This window comes from Chaetodon trifascialis, chromosome 19 (assembly GCF_039877785.1).
Source record: "Chaetodon trifascialis isolate fChaTrf1 chromosome 19, fChaTrf1.hap1, whole genome shotgun sequence".
NCBI classification, from domain to species: Eukaryota; Metazoa; Chordata; class Actinopteri; order Chaetodontiformes; family Chaetodontidae; genus Chaetodon; species Chaetodon trifascialis.
The window spans coordinates 14,919,120-14,937,272 of NC_092074.1; the positions used below are offsets into that span (position 1 = coordinate 14,919,120).

The window sequence follows — 18,153 nt, forward strand, 5'->3', positions numbered from 1 at the left end:
AAACCTTTGGGGAAAACCTTTTTACCCAATTCTAAGCAATAAGGCAAACACAGGTTCAAACACTACGAGACAGAGACGTGGTTCAAAAGTAAGTCAAGATCTATTTATTAATTGTTTAAACAAACAAAAAAAAAAATACTATTAAACTGGAAGCGTCTGTGGAGGGAAAGAGAAAGGATTAGAAATCAGCAATAAATGCAAGCCCAAGTTATGGAAGAATGTATGAAAATTTATTACAATTTATTCTTTTAATAACTTTACTGAACACACTTCCAGTAAATGATTAAAACTATCAAAAAAAGGGAGGGGGAGTGAGTGGAAGCTAGCAAGGGGGGAGGCAAACTACCAAAGAAAGTGTCCCAGGAGTGCACTTACCCACCACTCGTGAACTCACAGCAAACAGGTGCAGACTATCGTGTCCCAGTGCCCTTATCACTACAACAAACCGGTGCAGGGAACCACCAAGAGTGCCTAACCTCCACCACTAGCCAGCAACCACTTCACTCAGTTCAGCACAATTGACCACTCAAATCAACGTTCATGGGCACCAAGACGACCATGCCATCAGTGCAGGAAAGGCAGGAAACTCAGAGACATGACCATGTGGCAGCCACCAGGCACAGACAAAAGAAGAGAGGCAGCCAACATGCCACAGGTGTTTTAAATAGGCTCTGCCAATTTAGGGAGTTGGGAAAGGGGAGGACCTATTTTTTGGAGAGGCTGCAGTCTGGCCTGCGATTCTCTCTGCTACACCCTCAAACTATATACTTAAAAACTGGACACACAGCATAGTTCAGATTCACACCACCATTGTTATGTATAGTGGGGTGGGGGTGTCTTGGGGTTGTCAAAATTTTTAAGAGCAAAAGAGGCAGAGTGCAAGACTGCAGAGCACACTGAAGAAAACCTGAGTAAGGCAGTAACATTGATGCAGTGACTTTCTGCAATTCATAGATTTTTCTATTTTAGACAGATTCCACTGAGTGACCATGGCTGAGTACAAGGTAGAACTGACAACTGGTGACATGCAACATTCAGGAACATTGGACCACATATACATGACTTTATTTGGAAGTCAGGGCCAGAGTGAGCGAACTGAGTTGGACAACTATGGTATCGACTTCAAAACGGGGACAGTAAGTTCAATTTAGCTGCACACTGCTAATATTGTGATTATTAGGTCTAGGGCATTGTAACGGTTTTTGTCTGTGCTTATGCATACATGCATATATAGAGACTGATTAAAGTACATTTACTTTAATGTATATGGCAATTGGCATCATCATGTGGAAGTCTGGTGAGCAATTAAATTCAATTCATAATTCATAAAAACATATTATATGTTTCTATCTGCAGCAGCATACATGTTTAACTGTATAATACTGTATCTGAGAGTGTATTTGCACTGTTTCCTTCTCTAGTTTGGGTCCAACTTACACAATCTGTGAATCTGTGACTGGAACATCTCAACTAAATATATTATTATTTCTATTCCAAGACAGGGACCTACACCATTAAAACCAATTCATCTCTGGGGAAACTTCTGCTGGTGAAAGTGGAGAAAGATCCATGTTTTCTTCTCCCAGAAGACGAGTGGTACTGCTCCAAAATAGTGGTGACCACTCCAGAGGGAGATGTCATTCTTTTCCCCTGTTACAGGTGGATCTCCAGGGGGGAGCTGGTGGAGCTGAGAGGAGGGCGAGGTCTGCTTCAAATAACCCACAAAATGTTTAGAGATTAACATAAAGGGTTTTTTCACAGTTTCTGTAAAAATATGGATGCTGTTACGTTCTTTTCGTGTCTCAGCCATGAAGGTTTTTGAGGAGGAACACGCCCTGTTGATTGAACATCGGGAACAAGAGCTGAAACTTAAGAAGAGCGTCTACCAGTGAGTTTTCATGTGTGCAGTGCTGTATTTAGACCCGCAGCTGTAGCTTAGCTCTCTCTGCTTCTTGGTAACATTGTTTGCTTGTTTGTTTGTTTTGTTAGATGGAAAGTTTTGGCTGAAGGACTACCCCAGATCAACAATGTCAATGATGTGTCTGAGCTCCCGGCTGAAGTCCGCTTCTCCAAATCCAGAGCAGATGAAGTACTTGGAGAAAAAAGGAAAACGTGGGTCTATATAAATGCATACAATGGAGCCCACCGGGTTCCAATATAATCATATTCTCTATGTTTTGAGACTAAAAGCACTAAATCCTGTATTATGTTTTCCCTTTTGTTGGCCTTGTCTCACTTCAGTGGAATTGAACTCAAGTTTAAGGGGCTGCTTGGCTCTGTTGAACAATGGGAAAGCATTGAAGACATGAAAAAAATCTTCTGCTGCAGAAGCACTACACTGTCAGGTAGATTTTTTCCACTCTTCCAGTTCAGCAGCAATGTTAACAAAAACAGCAATTTCAATTACATAGTTTCATAATAACAGGTGACTGCATATGAGCATTTGGTAGACAGTGATCTTAAGTGATCTTACAATCAAATCAGAAGGTTAAATGTGCCCAGTGACAGTGTTTTTTCTTATTAGTGCTGTCAATCGATTAAAATATTTAATCGCGATTAATGTCATGAACATCGTAGTTAACTCACGATTAATTTCAAATTAATTGCACATTTTTATCTATTCTAAATGTCCCTTGAATTATCATTTTAATGCTCTTATCAACATGGAAAGGTGGATAGGCTTGCTTTGTGCAAATGTTTTTTGATTGAAAACAACAATGTGTAGTGTTATATTTCACACTAACATTCTCACTTTGAGCAGTCATTCACATTTGAATGAATCAAATCTCACACAATTTAACACTGTCAATAAACAGATGACAAAAAAATAAATACTTGGTTACAAAAAATCCCCTTCAACAACCCTTTCTAGCAAAACAGGGTGATACAAAGTGCACATCATTGTAAACTAGGACTCTAGTGCAGCCTATAGTGCAGTTAAACCATGGCTTAAACTTTCCTTTCTTAAGTTTCCTTGGAACATAATAGCATCCATACGCCTCTGTCGAAAGCCATCCATTGTTGCCTGGTTTTGACAAGGACGCGTCAGAGAATTCGCATTCGCTGTGTGTTTGGCCATCAAGTGGTATTTCAGACTGGATGTGCTACGTTGATAATTCGGTTCACACCGACAATACACACAGATAACTTTGGTCTTGTCAGTCGACCCATCGGGCAACTTTTTGAAACTAAACTTTCCATTCAGAATTTTGTTGGCATCCATTTGGGCGTTTCGCACTTGACATCCACACAAACCGGTAGCCTACTTTTTTATAGCTAGCGATAAAAATGCAATATTTTTGACAGCACTATTTCTTATATATCCATATAACCATAACCAACAAGCTGCTCAACATCATCAACAACAGCGCACCCATGATGTGACATACCTTACATGTACTGTGATGGTTCTGACTGTGTTCAATCTCAAATGCCAATGACACAATGTAATCTACATATAAAATGCATCATTTTTCTGAACTACTCTTTCGTTCAATGACCATGATCACCACCTTGTAATTCAAACCTTAAGAAATAAAACCATCTTAGACATTAGGTATTACATTTGCCAACTGCTATTCTTCCAGACTATGTTGCAGAACACTGGAAGGAAGACGACTTTTATGGATACCAATTTCTGAACGCAATCAACCCCAATGTGATCAAGAGGTGCTCAGAGCTTCCCCGAAACTTTCCAGTCACAGAGCAGATGGTGCAGCCATTCCTGGAAAAGGGAAGCTCTCTGAGGAGGGAAATGCAGGTATGACAGATGAGTGGCGATAGTTTTTGCTTTGAAAAGTCCTTGAATATTTCTAATAACTAATAATAATCTAATAACAACAACTGGACCTCTTCATATTGTCTTGATATATTCTGATCATCTCAGCATTGGATTACACATTTAAAGAGTGGACTGATATCACAGTGGAAAGCACGTGAATCATATTGCCTCTATCTAGAACAAATCTGTGATACCTCTTGATGTCTGAAACACTTCTTTCTTTCTTCCCCATACAGAAAGGCAAGATCTTCCTCTATGACCAGAAGAAGATGGATGGAATACCAACTAGACCCTATAATGGTGAAACTCTGCATGTTGCTAGTGGATTCTGCTTGTTCTACCTGAACCCAGACAACAAACTGAGACCAATTGCCATACAGGTATTCGCTGATGTAGCAAATCACTGAGAGTATGTATACTGGAAACATTTATTTATATGGTCTAGTCACATCATACTGCATTCCACAGTAAACTGGTATGTTTTCATTAGTCCTGTTACACCATTTTCTATAAAAATGAAGAGTTTTTCTCATGTTCCAGCTGCATCAACGACCTTCTGAGGAGAACCCCATCTTTCTGCCCAGTGACCCAGAGACAGACTGGCTGCTAGCCAAGCTGTTTGTTAAAAGTGCAGATCTAATAGATCATGAAGCAGTCCATCACCTCATGAACACCCACTTTCTGACAGAAGCCTTCACTGTCGCCACCCTCCGCAGCTTCCCTGTGATTCATCCCATCTACAAGGTATAATTACACACACTTTTTTTCCATTCCCTTGATCTGAACTGATTATCTGACATTTAATTGATTGATTTTTTTCAGCTATTTCAGGAGATGTTTTGTGTCTTTATTAATAATAATGATAACTTTGTATACTGTAGCACCTTTCATCTAAGAAATGCAGCTCAAAGTGCTTCACAGTGTGCTGTAGCCACAGAGGTGCTAGGCGGATGGATAAACATGTGATTCCAGCAAGGAGGTTCACCGGACTAGGTTAGCTAGCAAGGGTCTTAATAGTGCAGACAGAAATTTGTGAATCCAACTCCAAAGTTCTCCAATGTTGTGTTACAAACTTAAAAGCTTTTAAAGTGACAATTGTAAAAAACTGGCTGAAGATCAGGAATGTCAGGGTTTAATCTTCCACTAGAGGAATCCTGTTTTCAGTTTGTGTGTTTTCTTGTTTATGTGCTGCCTTCTGTTTGCTGAAATTACTTTTCATTTTCCTTCCTCTGTCTGTGCAGCTGCTGTTTCCACACTTCCGATACACTCTCTTCGTAAACACTCAAGGCCGCCCCGCTCTTCTTGGACCTCGTGGAGTTTTATCTGAAGTATGGCCCTTTAACATCATTTTTCCTGAATATTCAGATTATCCTGCATATATATTACTTCATTGCAAAACCAACTTTCATTTGTTTTGTTTCAAAAACCGTGTCTGACGGTAATGTTTATGCTTCATTGATTATCAGAGTTCACTTGGATACGATGGGGTGATTGCGCTCATGAGAAGGTCTCTCTCCGAACTGACCTACAGCACCCTCTGTCTGCCAGAGAACATCACTGCACGAGGACTGGAGTCCATCCCCAACTTCTACTACAGAGACGATGGCCTGAAGCTGTGGAACATCATCAACAGGTGAGGCAGCCACAGAGTGAAAGAGTGTAAACTCAAAATGTCGCCTCAACATTTTTGCAAGCACAGAATAAAATTAAATGGCTGAAATGAATTTTAAAAATTACCCAGTTTTTCAAAATCTAATAAACTTGTGTTCGCCAGCTTTGTGAGGGCAATAGTGGAGTACTACTATCCCTCAGACTGTGACGTCCATAAAGACGCTGAGCTGCAGGAATGGATCTGTGAGATATTCACACATGGCTTCTTAGGAAACAAAGCTTCAGGTATTTAATGCATGTTCTGAGGTTTGTAAACACAACCTGTATGTATAATAGCTAGTGCTGTCAATCGATTAAAATATTTAATTGGAAAGGTGGATAGGCTTGCTTTGTGCAAATGTTTTTTGATTGAAAACAACAATGTGTAGTGTTATATTTCACACTAACATTCTCACTTTGAGCAGTCATTCACGTTTGAATGAATCAAATCTCACACAATTTAACACTGTCAATAAGCAGATGACAAAAAATAAATATTTGGTTACAAAAAATCCCCTTCAACAACCTTTTCTAAGGGAGCAAAACAGGGTGATACAAGATAATGTTACAAAGTGCACATCATCGTAAACTAGGACTCTAGTACAGCCTATAGTGCAGTTAAACTATGGCTTAAACTTTCCTTTCTTGAATTTCCTTGGAACATAATGGCATCCAAATGCCTCTGTTGAAAGCCATCCATGGTTACCTGGTTTTGACAAGGAGGCGTCGGAGGATTCGCACTCGCCCTGTGTTTGGCCATCAGGTGGTATTTCAGACTGGATGTGCGACAGTGATAACTCAGTTCACACCGACAATACACACAGATAACTTTGGTCTTGTCAGTTGACCCATCTGGTAACTTTTTGAAACTAACTTTTCATTCAGAATCTTGTTCCCATCTATTTCGGCGTTTCGCGCTTGACATCCACACAAACCGGTAGCCTACTCTTTTACAGCTAGTGAGCAGGCAAGACCAAACACATGCGTGAGGCGTGCCTATTGTTTTGCTTCCGGTTTACAACCGGATCCTGTAGTTTTTCTAATATTACTAGCAGTGGCCACAGCTTATAAATAACTACAAGTTCACTAGGTCACAGAGCGTTGATCTCACAATTAAAAAAAATGACAATTTAATAACACGATATTTTTGACAGCACTAATAATAGCCTATAGTATTTGAAAGTTTTTCATGCAGGCAGTGAATAGCAATGATTAACTGATAATGATTGCACTGCAAACAGGGTGTCCAGCATGCTTTCATGCTGTCGATGAAGTGATCAAGTTCATCACCATGGTGATCTTCACAGCGACAGCTCAACATGCTGCAGTCAACAACGGGCAGGTGAGCCAATGAATAGTTTTAAAAATAGAAAACCTCTTGAAGTTTAAGCAAACTTGATAATTGATCAAACACTCTGAATGTATGGCACAAACATCAGATCTGGAGTGTGTTTTATCCCACTTTTCCCAAGAAAACAAAAGTTGTGATTATTTTTTCAGATATAAACACACAGGAAAGGGCCACAGTGAAGACTTGAACACAAGCTATATTCACAGAGCCTTCACTCTCTGCTGAACAGCCTCATCCTTCATTAGAAAGCCACACAGTTAAAACAACCTAAGAGCTAACAGAACAATGGCCAAGAGTCAGAAAGAAGAATACACTGAATTTGCCTCTTAAGGATGACTGCAAATCAACAAAAAATACATAATACAGACAGATAATTGCACAAAAACCTACTGAAAACATCAGGAAAACTCACCTCTGATGCAATTTTCACAGGAAATAATCTGATTAAAATTGATGAAAATTGCTGGTTTAACACAAACTTCCTGCAGTTATTGCATTCAGTATTCGGGTTACCAGTGCAGTTTATCAGTTGTTGTGTATTGCTATTGTTATAGGCTGAATATAATATGAAATATTCAGGAAATACAGCACTTAATCAGGGTCAAGATAGAAAAGGGGTCTCTTAAAGAAAAAGGTTGGGAACCACTGCTCTATTCCAGAGGTCAAAGGGACAAAGGAATGCATATTACTTTAGTGATGTTTATTCATGTATTTAATTTGTTTGAACACTTATAGAATAAAATCTGAATATAAATAGAAAAAAAACTTTGGTGATACATATCGAAACTTCTTTCATAATTTAGTTTGACTACCAGTCCTGGGTGCTCAATGGCACACTCCTGCTGCGCAAACCACCTCCAACCACTAAGGGGCAGTCAAGCATGAAGACAATTATGGAGACCCTCCCAAATGTTGGAGAGACAGTCAGTTTTGCTGCAATGGTGTGGCTACTTTCAGAAAAGTACACTGATATGGTAAGTTTGGTGATGATGATCCACATTTTGAAAAAGTAAAAAAAAAAATTGCAACCAAAATACTGCATCAGTCTGATCTACTGGTTCATTTTGGCAGGTTTTCTTGGGCGCATACCCTGACGAACGATTCGATGAGCCTGCCCCGAAGCAGATGATTAAGGAATTTCAAGCAGAGTTGTCCTACCTCAGTGAAGCAATTGCAACAAGAAACTCACAGCTTGAAATACCCTACACCTACCTGGATCCTAAACAGATAGAGAACAGTATAACTATTTAACTAAACCTGATAAAGCTGATCTTTCTGCATTATCAACAATATCCATCCCTTTCTGTACACCTCACCTGCATGCTGACTTGTGTGTTAAACTTTGAATTTAGTTAAGTAAAAGAAGTAAGATGGTAGAGAAAGTTAATGAGGTGTTGCATGCTGGGAGATGACTACTATGTTTATGATTGCATCATGTTAAGTGAGGTTTATGGCAGGGTGCTTGTGTCTGTGTGAGAATTATGTATCGATATTATTATGAGTAATAAATAAGCAGTTTGGGAGTCATATGTGCAAGTTTGATCTACTGATCAATGATGACATTATGCACTAAAATGTAACCGTCTGGTTAATTCCCGAAAAGTAGGTACCTCTGCATCTATCTGCAAGGAACACAGAAAATATGGTGGCATATTCTGCTGCCAGTACAACAGCTGTGACATTAAGTGTTATAATGTGCTTATGCAAGGGGACCAGTATGAACATTTTATCTACTTGTTTGCAGTTCAAATGAAAATGGCATGTCAATCGATGATGTAATTCAGCGTGTCTCACACACTTATTTCAGGTGTAAAAGTCAACATAACTTAAATGAGAGTAATTAGCGAAAACACTACTTTGATGTGGTTAGCAATTCTAATCACCAGAGAGTCAGGTGTTTCTGGAAGCCAAAGTTTAAACATCAGAACGGACTGATAATCGAGCCCAGTAACTCATGTCACTCCCATTTCTGCCACAGTTTAGAGGGCAGACAAATGAGCCCACCAGTGCAGTCAGTCCAGTGGAACCAGAAATACACCTCATTTGCATAAAATGTACTCTTCAGGCCCTCTGGTGCATGTTCAGCAACACGCTGTGTCACAAAGAGCAGTAGATTAAAAATGTGTCATTTGTTCAGTTGATTAATACTTAGAAGAACATATTAGAGATTTAAAGTGTAATTTAGAATGAAACAAGTCTATGGGGAACAAGGGAGTAACAACTGGGCATTGCAGAGTCAGGGAGAAATAAATTGTCTTTGTTTAAATACTGGGCATCTACAGGGTACAGGACACTACTGTAACAATGATATTCTGTGGAACCCATAAAGTAATTATGGTTAAACAGAATCTTGAATGGGAGCTTACTGAAGAAAATGTGCATGGAATTTGTTCCCAAAATGACGACATGGGATGAGTAGTAGGATGAGTGTGAGATACTGGTGGAAAGCAACTGATTTACTGAACACATTTTAGTATCAATATAATTCATTTGGAGGACTGTGAACAATATTCTAACATATTTTGGGTTTAATGTGTAAACACAATACAGCAGTATTGTATTAGCAAGAACAAAAACAACAGCCTTCCTGCAGTCCACAATGTCTTCAAACTTTCGCCTGCAGTTAAAGCATGGAGGTAGGTACAACCCCTTGGTAGGAAGGGGCATGTGAGCATGAGCATGTGAAAATTATGGTAACATAGCAGAGCACAGTGTAAAACATGCTAACTTCATTGGCATTGCTGGAGCATGCATCAACATGAAACTTCCCTCACGCGGTAGTTGCCGAGCTGGTTTTTACCCAAGGACTTTGCCTCAGTATTTTGGTGCATGACAATAAACACAGCAGGAGAAAACAAACACGCAGAATCATAAATGTAAAATAGAGAAATTTGGACCTGCCTTTTCAAACGGCAGAAACCTCAGAGAGAACTAGCCTCTGGGTGAGTGACCAACTGCATCAACTGGTCTGACAGGAGAGAGCAGGAGGAAAGAGAATATTCAGTAGCACAATGTGAGTTCCACACAGAGACGTGATAGTAATGATAGCAGGAATACCCACAACCATCACCACAACTATTACTTGGTTTATATCACGCGAATGAGATAAGAGATGATGAGCATTACAGTGTGCTGTCTCAGTGTCAAGCACAGCAGGCCTCCTACAGTGCATGATGTGTTTATGAAGTGACTGGCTGACCTTCATAGATGCAGAGACATCACTGAATTGAGTCTCACGTGTTCAAGTGACTGATTCAGCACACAGTAACAATAGTCAATTATGTTTATCTAGTCCGGAATCCAACTGTGGCTCCTACCCCTCAACCCCCTGCAGCTATTGACTTAAAAACTGGAAACACAGCATAGTTCACATTTAATAGGCAGAGTGCAAGAATTCAGAGCACATTGAAGAAAACCTGAGTAGGGCAGACACATTGATGCAGTGACTTTCTGCAATTCATAGATTTTTCTTTTTTTAGACAGATTCCACTGAGTGACCATGGCCGAGTACAAGGTAGAACTGACAACTGGTGACATGCAACATTCAGGAACATTGGACCATATATACATGACTTTATTTGGAAGTCAGGGCCAGAGTGAGCGAACTGAGTTGGACAACTATGGTATCGACTTCAAAACGGGGACAGTAAGTTCAATTCAGCTGCACACTGCTAATATTGTGATTATTAGGTCTAGGGCATTGTAATGGTTTTTGTCTGTGCTTATGCATACATGCATATATAGAGACTGATTAAAGTACATTTACTTTAATGTATATGGCAATTGGCATCATCATGTGGAAGTCTGGTGAGCAATTAAATTCAATTCATAATTCAAGGGCCAAATTTTCCAAGTTTGTTTGAAACAAATATTTCCATATAAGACAATTTTCAGCTGAACAAATTGCTTCTTTGGACACAAAGTTCGTCCACACCCATGAGTCGAACTCAGCTGAGGTACTACTGTACTAAAGGCCTCATATTCTCAGAAATGCAGTAACAACTGAGAAGGACAGTCCAGGCTTAGATGCTTGGCTATTATATGTTTCTGTCTGCAGCAGTGTACATGTTTAACTGCATAATACTGTATCTGAGAGTGTATTTGCACTGTTCCCTTCTCTAGTTTGGGTCCAACTTACACAATCTGTGAATCTGTGACTGGAACATCTCGACTAATTATATCATTATTTCTATTTCTATTCCAAGACAGGGACCTACACCATTAAAACCAGTTCATTTCTGGGGAAACTTCTGCTGGTGAAAGTGGAGAAAGATCCATGTTTTCTTCTCCCAGAAGACGAGTGGTACTGCTCCAAAATGGTGGTGACCACTCCAGAGGGAGATGTCATTCTTTTCCCCTGTTACAGGTGGATCTCCAGGGGGGAGCTGGTGGAGCTGAGAGGAGGGCGAGGTCTCCTTCAAATAACCCACAAAATGTTTAGAGATTAACATAAAGGGTTTTTTCACAGTTTCTGTAAAAATATGAATGCTGTTACGTTCTTTTCGTGTCTCAGCCATGAAGGTTTTTGAGGAGGAACATGCCCTGTTGACTGAACATCGGGAACAAGAGCTGAAACTTAAGAAGAGCGTCTACCAGTGAGTTTTCATGTGTGCAGTGCTGTATTTAGATCCGCAGCTGTAGCTTAGCTCTCTCTGCTTCTTGGTGACATTGTTTGCTTGTTTGCTTGTTTGCTTGTTTGTTTGTTTGTTTGTTTGTTTGTTTGTTTGTTTGTTTGTTTTGTTAGATGGAAAGTTTTGGCTGAAGGACTACCCCAGATCAACAATGTCAATGATGTGTCTGAGCTCCCGGCTGAAGTCCGCTTCTCCAAATCCAGAGCAGTTGAAGTACTTGGAGAAAAAAGGAAAATGTGGGTCTATATAAATGCATACAATGGAGCCCACCGGGTTCCAATATAATCATATTCTCTATGTTTTGAGACGAAAAGTACTAAATCCTGTATTATGTTTTCCCTTTTGTTGGCCTTGTCTCACTTCAGTGGAATTGAACTCAAGTTTAAGGGGCTGCTAGGCTCTGCTGAACAATGGGAAAGCATTGAAGACATGAAAAAAATCCTCTGCTGCAGAAGCACTACACTGTCAGGTAGATTTTTTCCACTCTTCCAGTCCAGCAGCATTGTTCACAACAACAATGCCAATTACATAGTTTCATAATAACAGGTGACTGCATGTGAGCAGGGGCTCCCCTATAGCTCAGTTGGTAGAGTGCGCGCCCCATGCACTGAGGCTGCTTGTCCTCTGCAGCAGCTGCTGGTTTGACTCCCACCTGTGGCTCATTTGCTACATGTCATCCCATCTTTCTGTGTGAAGTTTGCATGTTCTTCCCATGCATGCGTGGGTTCTCTCCCAGCTTCCTCCCACAGACCAAAAACATGCTCATTAGGTTAATTGGTGACTCTAAAATCGCCCCAGATGTGAATGGTTGTCTGTCTTATGTGTTGCCCTGCGATCTACTGGTAACCGGTCTCGCTTGTTGACAGATGGGATAGGCTCCAGCCCCCCCGCAACCCCGAAAGGGATAGGTGGTATAGAAAATGGATGGATGCTCAAATGCATTTGAGCATTTGGCAAACAGTGATCTTAAGTGATCTTACAGTCATATCAGAAGGTTTCAGTAAATGTGCCCAATGACACATTATTTCTTATAAATCCATATAACCAAATCCAACAAGCTGCTCAAACATCATCAACAACAGCGCACCCATGATATGACATACCTTACATGTACTGTGAAGGTTCTGACTGTGTTCAATCTCAAATGCCAATGACACAATGTAATCTACATATAAAATGCATCATTTTTAAGAACTACTCTTTCGTTCAATGACCATGATCACCACCTTGTACTTCAAACCTGAAGAAATAAAACCATCTTAGACATTAGGTATTACATTTGCCAACTGCTATTCTTCCAGACTATGTTGCAGAACACTGGAAGGAAGACGACTTTTATGGATACCAGTTTCTGAACGCAATCAACCCCAATGTGATCAAGAGGTGCTCAGAGCTTCCCCGAAACTTTCCAGTCACAGAGCAGATGGTGCAGCCATTCCTGGAAAAGGGAAGCTCTCTGAGGAGGGAAATGCAGGTATGACAGATGAGTGGCGATAGTTTTTGCTTTGAAAAGTCCTTGAATATTTCTAATAACTAATAATAATCTAATAACAACAACTGGACCTCTTCATATTGTCTTGATATATTCTGATCATCTCAGCATTGGATCACACATTTAAAGAGTGGACTGATATCACAGTGGAAAGCACTTGAATCATATTGCCTCTATCTAGAACAAATCTGTGATACCTCTTGATGTCTGAAACACTTCTGTCTTTCTTCCTCATACAGAAAGGCAAGATCTTCCTCTATGACCAGAAGAAGATGGATGGAATACCAACTAGACCCTATAATGGTGAAACTCTGCATGTTGCCAGTGGATTCTGCTTGTTCTACCTGAACCCAGACAACAAACTGAGACCAATTGCCATTCAGGTATTCGCTGATGTAGCAAATCACTGAGAGTATGTATACTGGAAACATTTACTTATATGGTCTAGTCACATCATACTGCATTCCACAGTAAACTGGTATGTTTTCATAAGTCCTGTTACACCATTTTCTATAAAAATGAAGTGTTTTTCTCATGTTCCAGCTGCATCAACGACCTTCTGAGGAGAACCCCATCTTTCTGCCCAGTGACCCTGAGACAGACTGGCTGCTAGCCAAGCTGTTTGTTAAAAGTGCAGATCTAATAGATCATGAAGCAGTCCATCACCTCATGAACACCCACTTTCTGACAGAAGCCTTCGCTGTCGCCACCCTCCGCAGCTACCCTGTGATTCATCCCATCTACAAGGTATACTTACACACCAGAAATCACAGTGTGGGTGCACTTTTTTCCATTCCCTTGATCCAAACTGATTATCTGACATTTAATTGATTGATTTTTTTCAGCTATTTCTGGAGGTGTTTTGTGTCTTTATTAATAATAATGATAACTTTATTATATATTTATTTTTTACTTAGCACCTTTCATCCAAGGTTTCAACCATTTGTCCTGGATCATAGCTACATGTATGAAGTTTGCAGCAAAAAAACAAGTGAAAATCAGTTTAGTATTCAGAGAGTTACGATGGATTAAATGCGCTGACACCTTCTTTGCACCTGCCAAACAGCACTGAGTGGAGCGGGTGACCGATCCAAGACGGCGGCCCCACAGTTCGTCAGCACCAATAGGCAGTTGTGGTCGATGCAGTGTCTACTCTTTATATCTCTATGGTCTGGTCCTAGAGGACCGGTCCATCCCTCAGGTCGAGTCCCCCTAGTGCGCACTTCCATTTTGTGGAGTGAATTTGCAGTGTTTGTCTCTTGCAGTTGTTTTGGGGTTGTGTGTGTTTTGATATTTGCAGCATTTTTCTTTCACATTTGTTTTGTGTGTTTGTGTGTTTTTGGCTTTGCATCATTCCTGTGTTTGCAGCATTTTGCTGTTTGCGGCGCGTTTGCCCTTGTTGGCCACCGTAGGAACATCACGGTTTACTCTTGCACTAGAGGAATCCTGTTTTCAGTTTGTGTGTTTTCTTGTTTATGTGCTGCCTTCTGTTTGCTGAAATGACTTTTCATTTTCCTTCCTCTGTCTGTGCAGCTGCTGTTTCCACACTTCCGATACACTCTCTTCATAAACACTAGAGCCCAGGCTGCTCTTCTTGGACCTGGTGGAGTTTTATCTGAAGTATGGCCCTTTAACATCATTTTTCCTGAATATTCAGATTATCCTACATATATATTACTTCATTGCGAAACCAACTTTCATTTGTTTTACTTCAAAAACCGAGTCTGACGGTAATGTTTATGCTTCATTGATTATCAGTGTTCACTTGGATACGACGGGATGATTGAGCTCATGAGAAGGTCTCTCTCCAAACTGACCTACAGCACCCTCTGTCTGCCAGAGAACATCACTGCACGAGGACTGGAGTCCATCCCCAACTTCTACTACAGAGACGATGGCCTGAAGCTGTGGAACATCATCAACAGGTTACCTTTAAATAAACATATTTTAAATATATTTTCACTTATAAATGTGGCCAGCTAAACCTTAACATCAAATAATTTTGTGTTCGACAGCTTTGTGAGGGCAATAGTGGAGTACTACTATCCCTCAGACTGTGATGTCCATAGAGACGCTGAGCTGCAGGAATGGATCTGTGAGATATTCACACATGCCTTCTTAGGAAACAAAGCTTCAGGTATTTAATGCATGTTCTGAGGTTTGTAAACACAACCTGTAAGTATAATAGTCTATAGTATTTGGAAGTTTTGATAAAGATTGTGCTGCAAACAGGGTGTCCAGCATGCTTTCATGCTGTCGATGAAGTGGTCAAGTTCGTCACCATGGTGATCTTCACAGCGACAGCTCAACATGCTGCAGTCAACAACGGGCAGGTGAGCCAATGAATAGTTTTAAAAATAGAAAACCTCTTGAAGTTTAAGCAAACTTGATAATTGATCAAACACTCTGAACGTACGGCACAAACATCAGATCTGGAGAGTGTTCTATCCCACTAGAGGTCACCAATGTGTCACTGGGGGTTGTGAGGCTTTCTTGATTTTAAGTGGAAACTTCAGAGAAGAAAACAAAAGTTGTGATTATTTTTTCAGATATAAACACACAGGAAAAGGCCACAGTGAAGACTTGACGCACAAGCTATATTCACAGAGCCTTCACTCTCTGCTTAACAGCCTCATCCTGCATGAGAAAGCCACACAGTTAAAACAACCCAAGAGCTAAAAGAACAATGGCCAAGAGTCAGAAAGAAGAATACACTGAATTTGCCGAAAAAGAAGCCGATTAAGTTTGACTGCAAATTAACAAAAACCTACTGAAAACATCAGGAAAACTCTATCTCTCTCTCTGTTGCAATTTTCACAGGAAATAATCTGATTAAAATTGACACAAGCTATATTCACAAAGCCTCCACTCTCTGCTTAACAGCCTCTTACAGGAAATTATCTGATTAAAATTGATCAAAATTGCTCGTCTAACACAAACTTCCTGCAGTTACTGCATTCACTATTTGGGTTACCAGTTCAGTTTATCAGTTGTTCTGTATTGCTATTGTTCTAAGCTGAATATAATATGAAACATCCAGGAAATACAGCACTTAATCAGAGTCACGATGGTTAAAAGGTTCAATATTATTGTCCTGCAGTTAATAATAGACAGGTGAGGTCAAAGGGACAACATGAATAATACATTATTCATGTATTGAATTTGTTTGAACACTTATAGAATAAAATCTGAATATAAATAGAAAAAAAAACTTTGGTGATACATATTGAAACTTCTTTCATAATTTAGTTTGACTACCAGTCCTGGGCACCCAACAGCTCACTCCTGCTGCGCAAACCACCTCCAACCACTAAGGGGCAGTCAAGCATGAAGACAATTATGGAGACCCTCCCAAATGTTGGAGAGACAGTCAGTTTTGCTGCAATGGCGTGGCTACTTTCAGAAAAGTACACTGATATGGTAAGTTTGGTGATGATCCACATTTTGAAAAAGTAAAAAAAAAAATTGCAACCAAAATACTGCGTCAGTCTGATCTACTGGTTCATTTTGGCAGGTTTTCTTGGGCGCATACCCTGACGAACGATTCGATGAGCCTGCCCCGAAGCAGATGATTAAGGAATTTCAAGCAGAGTTGTCCTACCTCAGTGAAGCAATTGCAACAAGAAACTCACAGCTTGAAATACCCTACACCTACCTGGATCCTAAACAGATAGAGAACAGTATAACTATTTAACTAAACCTGATAAAGCTGATCTTTCTGCATTATCAACAATATCCATCCCTTTCTGTACACCTCACCTGCATGCTGACTTGTGTGTTAAACTTTGAATTTAGTTAAGTAAAAGAAGTAAGATGGTAGAGAAAGTTAATGAGGTGTTGCATGCTGGGAGATGACTACTATGTTTTTGGTTGCATCATGTTAAGTGAGGTTTATGGCAGGGTGCTTGTGTCTGTGTGAGAATTATGTATCGATATTATTATGAGTAATAAATAAGCAGTTTGGGAGTCATATGTGCAAGTTTGGTCACAGCCCAAAACAGCAAACATCTACTAATCAATGATGACATTATGCACTGAAATGTAACCGTTTGGTTAATTCCCAAAAAGTAGGTACCTCTGCATCTATCTGTAAGGAACACAGAAAATATGGTGGCATATATTCTGCTGCCAGTACAACAGCTGTGACAATAACTGATATATGTGCTTATGCAAGGGGACCAGTATGAATATTTGTTCAACTTGTTTGCAGTTCAAATTAAAATGGTCTGTCAATCAATGATGTAATTTAGCGTCTCACACACTTATTTCAGGTGTAAAAGTCGATATAACTTAAATGAGAGTAATTAGCGAAAACACTACTTTGATGTGGTTACTTCATTAGCAATTCTAATCACCAGGGAGTCAGCTGTTTCTGGAAGCCAAAGCTTAGATGGGAGTACAGGTAGATGTAGCCTGCTGGGCATAAGTGCCTGTCGTACCTCCAACAGTGCCAGTGGGCCGCTGCAGGGTCGTCAGCCGCTCATGTACCACTCGCCTCCAGGGGAAAGGAGGGACCGCTGCTTTGTGCAGCTGCTGAGGCTCTTGCCTCCTTGCTGGACGAACTGGATCCTCTGGCGTGATGTTAGCGGGCTAGCGTTGTTAGCTTCAAGCCTGCAGGCCTCGAGGATTTCGGCCAGCTTGCGCAGAACTCTGTCATGGCGCCATCTGAAGCGGCCCTGTGTCAGCGCAGCCTTGCAGCCGGAGAGGATGTGTTGCAGACTTGGGTTACAGGAGCTGCATAGATGGCATGTCTCCTCTGTGCCGTACCACAGGTGCAGGTTCTGGGGACTAGGAAGTGTGACATACGTGGCCCTGATCATGAAGCTCAGCCTTGCTTGGGGCATCCTCCACATATCGGCCCACGAGATGGTTCTGTTGACAACAGCCTCCCATGTCGTCCATCTTCCTTGTTGTTGTTGGCTGACAGCTTTGATTTTATAGCTCTCTTCCTCGATCTTGACGACTTCGGAGATCACCAGGTCTTTCCTTTCCTTCCTTGAAGCCTTGGACCACATTTTTAGTGTCGGACCCCAGCCGAGGCCAGACCTGCCTTGCTGATGAAACCCGACAACTTCCAGGTGTTTTAGGCGGGTAATAGCCTGGTCGACAGCCTTTGCAGCATCCCACTTGCGGCCTGTGCGGACGTGGGCCTTGGCGTTTTGGACAGCTGGATCAGGTGAGTCCCTAACTTCGAAAACGAGTCTCACCTTTTCCTGTCTGTAGCCCAGGCTGATGGACCTCAAGGGGA

General features: G+C 40.8%; 2 protein-coding genes across 2 annotated transcripts; both read left to right on the top strand.

The window, feature by feature from the left end:
• The first annotated feature begins 989 nt into the window (after positions 1-989).
• LOC139347737 (hydroperoxide isomerase ALOXE3-like) lies at positions 990-8,033 on the top strand. Its single transcript, XM_070987495.1, has 14 exons — positions 990-1,136; positions 1,499-1,703; positions 1,807-1,888; positions 1,990-2,112; positions 2,242-2,345; positions 3,588-3,760; positions 4,018-4,161; positions 4,322-4,525; positions 5,023-5,109; positions 5,248-5,414; positions 5,556-5,677; positions 6,673-6,773; positions 7,586-7,756; positions 7,854-8,033. Exons 1-14 carry the CDS (start codon positions 990-992, stop codon positions 8,031-8,033), a joined length of 2,010 nt encoding a protein of 669 aa, XP_070843596.1.
• Positions 8,034-10,281: 2,248 nt separating this feature from the next.
• LOC139348126 (hydroperoxide isomerase ALOXE3-like) lies at positions 10,282-16,599 on the top strand. Its single transcript, XM_070988075.1, has 14 exons — positions 10,282-10,428; positions 10,988-11,192; positions 11,296-11,377; positions 11,527-11,649; positions 11,779-11,882; positions 12,715-12,887; positions 13,145-13,288; positions 13,449-13,652; positions 14,439-14,525; positions 14,664-14,830; positions 14,921-15,042; positions 15,138-15,238; positions 16,155-16,325; positions 16,420-16,599. Exons 1-14 carry the CDS (start codon positions 10,282-10,284, stop codon positions 16,597-16,599), a joined length of 2,010 nt encoding a protein of 669 aa, XP_070844176.1.
• Positions 16,600-18,153: the final 1,554 nt, after the last annotated feature.

Bases quoted from the DNA above. Each gene is read 5' to 3' on its own strand.
- LOC139347737 (XM_070987495.1), top strand. From the start codon at position 990: ATGGCTGAGTACAAGGTAGAACTGACAACTGGTGACATGCAACATTCA. The intron at 2,346-3,587 runs GTAGATTTTTTC...CTATTCTTCCAG, and splicing joins CAGAAGCACTACACTGTCAG to ACTATGTTGCAGAACACTGG. The intron at 5,415-5,555 runs GTGAGGCAGCCA...TGTGTTCGCCAG, and splicing joins CTGTGGAACATCATCAACAG to CTTTGTGAGGGCAATAGTGG.
- LOC139348126 (XM_070988075.1), top strand. From the start codon at position 10,282: ATGGCCGAGTACAAGGTAGAACTGACAACTGGTGACATGCAACATTCA. The intron at 12,888-13,144 runs GTATGACAGATG...TTCCTCATACAG, and splicing joins CTCTGAGGAGGGAAATGCAG to AAAGGCAAGATCTTCCTCTA. The intron at 15,043-15,137 runs GTATTTAATGCA...TGCTGCAAACAG, and splicing joins CTTAGGAAACAAAGCTTCAG to GGTGTCCAGCATGCTTTCAT.